Raw genomic sequence first — 5,337 nt, 5'->3', positions numbered from 1 at the left:
TAGATAGTGTACTGGCCTTCATTTACAGTAGCTCATATATCTGAAGTTTTCATGTGCTTGTGGATCGGGGTTTCGTGTCTTGTTGGTAGATCAACAGAGCCACTACACTGTTGTTAAGAGCGCCGGTGTTTTGGGCGTTGCGCCGTTTGTGTTGTGATGTAAAACAAACTCGATATTTGCTTACTCATACATCACATCTCCTAAGATGTATTGCTACAGTACCCTTTTGTCATTCAATTCATTAAACAGGAAATAGTTTTGTTTTTTTTTAATTATTATTGTACGTGTACAGATTTTGTTTTGTTTTCTGTTTTCATGTTCATCATTTGCAAACGGTTTACTTCTCTTATGACAAAAGGATACCGGATAGTTGAGTGGGTGCTTTTACTTTATGACACTTTACTGGGCTTTAATCATATAAACCACTGTAAAGTTGTATAGAGCATAGTGAAAATAGAGCCTAGTGAAAGCATGGTAAAACATAAGTACTGTATTGTAAAGAACAGAGAGGGATGGTGAAGTATATAAAAAGACAGGTCAAACCAGTTTAAACTATGGTAAATGCATAGTACATGTATAACGAAAGCATGGTGAAATATATACACAGGGTTCAATTATTTAAAAATAATTTATTTCAGGACGTTTTGGACAAAAGCCCTTCAGCTGTGTAGAAAGACAAGTAAACACAGTGCAGTAAACTCTTGAAAAATAACAAATTTTACTACACTTTGTTTGTTAACTTTTCTTTCTACATGTACACTACAGTTATACCTCCTTATATTATTTTATTATAATGATTTATTTATTTGGTAGACTCCATTATCCAAGGCGACTTACAGCTGTTGCATATATATATATATATATATATATATATATATATATATATATATATATATATATATACACACACACACACACACACACACACACACACACACACACACACACATAATGAAGCAGCTGTTGTGAAAGCTGGTGTATCTGTTTAATTGAAAGATTGTTTTCTCTTGTTCAAGGTTGGTGAATCCACACAATCTGCTTTGCAGTTACAGTTACTGGCACCAACCTCACTCCCACTTGAAAAATATCTTTGATTTCAACTTCACTGAAAAAGTCAGCATCTGTGTCCTCAGTTTCAAAAGAGAAGTACAGTACACAGGTAGCAGAGATCTAGGCAGGTGATTCTAAGTTCCTGTTTTCATTATAGAGCCTGGTGTATGCTAAGGCTAAAATCACACATTTGATATGTTGCTGTGCTTTGTATATTTCCTTCAACTCAATGTAAAGACAAGCTGGTGGGAGGTTACTGATAAGGACACATTCCTCGCTTGGTTAATCTTCAGTTGTAATATCTTGTAGTAATATGTCTTATCAGCAGGATGCATCAAATGCTTGAATTGCGAGTATGTTTATTAGAAGGACCAAGGGGATACCACAGCTGTAATGGAGAATAGTTACAAAATGAATTGTGAGGACCGAAAGGGTACCATGCTAATACTGGAAACTAGTTACAAAAAGAGGAATTGTTAAAGAACGATGTTACCACAGGTTAGGTATAAGAAGGTTTGTTTAGAAATGGTTTGTTGGACCATAGGAACGAGGACGGCACTCTCTGTCATCCCTGGAATTGTGAAAATATGCACATCAAGAGCCTGTTTCGTATTGCACGCTGAATTTGATATGTTTAATAAAGTATTAGTATTAAACTGACTAATTGTTGTTTTAAGCAAATCATTCTGGGTTATCCAAAAATAAAGGCTCACACCACCTCTAACAGCACATGTTGGGCTGTTTTTAGTGTACTTCTGTCTGCATACATATGTACTTCCAATTTTAAAAGTAGCTTTTAATCTCCTTTTCTTCACTTTGTATAGCCCCTTACCTTTGTATGATGTTTGCAATCACTGTAGAGGTTCTTATTGTCCCCTGCTGGAGATTAAATACATCTCTGGAGAACCGCTTAGATGATTGTCATGAAACTTGCTACTTACACTATTTATTTAGTTGATGAACAAATCCGATTCTGGGGCTATAAGTGGTTTCTGTTTGTTCGTACATCCATACATCTGTATGTCACACTTTTATTTTTTCAAATATCTATTGTCATGAAGCTTGGTATTCACATTATTTATCAAATGTTATTGAGAGCATCAGATTCTGGGGATATATGGTTTCCGTTACATTTTTGCATATACATCTGGATAATCTTTACGTTTAACTTCAGTTAACAGCAATACCTTAAAATCAATCCTAGACCAACAGGATGCCAGTGCAAGGCTGCCAACACAGGAGTAATGTGTTCATACTTCTTTGTTCTTCTTAACTGGCAGCAGCATTTTGCACAAGCTGCAATCCAGGTAAAAAGCAACTTGAAATAGCAGAGAAAAGAGCATTGCAATAATCAATCCTCAATGTTATAAAGGCATGCATCAGTTTCTCAGCATCTGGCAGCGAAAGGGAATGTCTTGGTTTAGCAATATTTCTAAAATGAAAAAAGACACTAATGTGCATCAAAAATGATCCCCTATGTCATGGTCATTAACCTTTTCATCATTCTTATAATTCTCATTTTGAATTAACATATGTCTTACAATTACTCAAATAGTGCATGCAACCTAGAGTTGGCCACAATTTAAATTTAACAGGCTTAGAGACAAGATTCGTCAAACAAAGTGCCAGCAGCTTTAATTTACTACCAGAATTTAAAGAAAGAAAAACAATATACAAACAGTTACTGTACAAACTAACAATATACAAGTAGGTACTGTGCAAACTGACAATTTCTTTAGAGAACGTCCAAGCCCAAATAGCATTAAATACATGCCAACAGTCCCTATATGGTCGGGACAGTCCCGATTTCCTAGTAAATGTCCCGCGTCCCGATGCATACTAAAAAAGCCTTTATTCTGGAAATTAGTTAGTGAAAACCACACGCTGTGGTCTTCGTGCGGCGGACACATCTGCTGGTCACTAACTTATACAAAGGAAATAACGCTTCATTATGTCTGTTTTTACTGTCATGATGGTCGTGTCTTGTTGAGTTGGGGGGGGGGGGGGGGGGATACGTCTATTATATGATAATGAGTGTTTTTGCGTATGACTCCTCCCATGGTCATAAGCAAAATTCTGCCGGCGACCTGGCCCTTTAAATCTTTTTAATCAGGCAATATAAGAATCAGCCCTGTTTGCACGGTTCGAAAGAGGAGAGTCGGGGCTTCAAAATGAGGTGATATCGTGTATTTCCGGGATTGTAGATAGGATTATATAAAGAAGAATAGGACAGTCAATCCCGTGATGCAGTTCGGTACTCAATTATAGGTGCCATTTGTGGAGCCCACTCAGTACTGAATACATTGCGGCGATGCTGTGTTGCAGCGCCAGGATATATCGGTATTTTTTAAATAACAATACAAAATATCGTTAATATAAAGTGACTGAATGTTATTTTATCCAAATTAATGCTTGATTTCTGTCAAGAAACATTTTGCCAGGGCAAGCGTGAATAAGTTAAAAGCATTGCGAGTCCGCTGTGAAAGTGCTCCACGGGCTCCAGAAATGCTCCACTGTTTACTAACCCCGCCCACTTGTGACATCATTTTCCTATCCTTCTTTATATAGTCCTAGATTAGATTGTGGCACAGATAATACAATTGAATTGTAGCCTAGCCTGACAGACCTATCTCAGTGCAGTAAAAAAACATTTTCACATAAAATCTTTACAAAAGAAGATAAATGTCGAAATCGAAGGCACAAGGATCGGTTTTCAGATAAATATATATTTGTTTTTCGTCTTACTAGCGTTGTGGAGCAGAAACACGTCACAAGTCAGCTGTTAGGGTCATCTTGCATCACATGGTCAGGGTCTCTGGCACGAATCATTTGAATGCGTGTTTTTTTGTTTGTTTTTTTGTTGCTTTTGGTCCCTTTTGTATATATGGCCATAATTCTTTTATTACCAATCCCCCCCCCCCCCCCCCCCCCCCCCTGTTCACTAATTGTACTCTGTCAGATTTGAGCTGCCATGCTAAAATATTTTTTTCTAAAAAGCGCCTCTCTTTTCTGTGACTTTTGTTACCTATGCTAAACAAGGTGAGTACTATTTAACTTTATATATATATATATATATATATATATATATATATATATATATATATGAAAGCCTAGTGTGTGCACATTCATTTCATATATGACATGTACCTGTTGTAACCTTTAGAGTTAAAGAGTTATAGACACAAACCTAACAACAGTGTAAAAAAACAAAAACGGTAGAAGTATTTTCGCCTGAGTTTTGGAGCTGCTCTTCAGTTCTAGTTGCTCGACATAGATATTTGTAAACATAGGCTAGATTAGTCAAATTTCCTTATAGAAGTAAGAGTCAGAACCAAGTTTCCTTTTGTTTTGCTGAGCAAGACACTTCTGTGCACTAGATGGCGCTAGTGCTTGCTAACAAGACACCGCTTTTGAATCTCCCGCTCGAGTTTCCGGGCTTTCGCTTAGCGTCCTTAGCTACGGTCCTTGTAGACCGGCGCAGACTTTAGTACGCATGCGGCAGTCCGTTACAGAGCAACAACATGGAGCTGCAGAAAGAGGCAGAGGAGGGCGGCGACAGCTCAGTAAGTGTAAAATAATAATAATTAATTTGAATTAACGCAACCCCGTTTGTACATCGTTAGGGAGGAAGATCATTTAGATACATTTATGGATATGAAATGTAGGTGGAACCCGAATTATTCTAGAAATACGACGTGCGAGTAAGGTTAGATTTATTAGAGCAACAGTCTGTAGTGTAGTTTAAGAAGTTGAATTGATATGATACAGTAAATATGTTACACATATATCTTTATCACATATTCAAAACGATTTGTACATGTTGCATGGTTACGTTATTTCTGCTGTGGAGTAGACACGGTACAGTTATTCTAGATTAGAAAACAATAGACAGTAGAATAACTAGTTTACACCGAAATACCTGTTTAGCGGCTGCTTTAAACTCTCAGTTGATTTAATTCATGAAATAATACATCGTTTATTACAAATAATGCACAGGCATATTCGTGCATGTTATTTCAAATCTGCGCCATCTGTTGCCGGATGCATTAAACTGTGTGGGTTCAACATGTACAGGTAGATCTCTCAGGCACATCATCATATATACGTAGTTTTAAATAATAATAATATTAATTATATAAAATGTGAGGTAAACAAAGTGGAAACCACTGCATGTAGTGTAGCTAATTACCGAAATACTTAATGCCGAAAACTCTGCCATGTTGTTTTACGTTTTAAAACTGCTCACATTATTCCGTTTTAAAAAATGTGCTTCTCTGCACCGGGGAC

The 5,337-nt window shown here is 36.8% G+C and overlaps 1 protein-coding gene across 3 annotated transcripts in view; it reads left to right on the top strand.

The window, feature by feature from the left end:
• Nucleotides 1-3,992: 3,992 nt before the first annotated feature.
• Nucleotides 3,993-5,337, top strand: part of alms1 (ALMS1 centrosome and basal body associated protein) — a 32,492-nt gene continuing 31,147 nt past the window's right edge. For 2 of the 3 annotated variants that reach the window (XM_034919898.2, XM_059033945.1), the window contains exon 1: nt 4,470-4,613. In XM_034919898.2, the coding sequence (XP_034775789.2) occupies nt 4,572-4,613 (42 nt within the window). In that variant the 5' untranslated portion in view covers nt 4,470-4,571. Of the gene's footprint in view, nt 4,090-4,469; nt 4,614-5,337 lie in introns of those variants that run through there. The other variant, XM_059033953.1, reaches the window with a different exon arrangement.

Source organism: Acipenser ruthenus, chromosome 1 (assembly GCF_902713425.1).
Source record: "Acipenser ruthenus chromosome 1, fAciRut3.2 maternal haplotype, whole genome shotgun sequence".
Classification (NCBI taxonomy): domain Eukaryota; kingdom Metazoa; phylum Chordata; class Actinopteri; order Acipenseriformes; family Acipenseridae; genus Acipenser; species Acipenser ruthenus.
The sequence above is the reverse complement of the archived record's forward strand: the minus strand, read 5'-3'. Positions and strand labels throughout refer to the sequence as shown.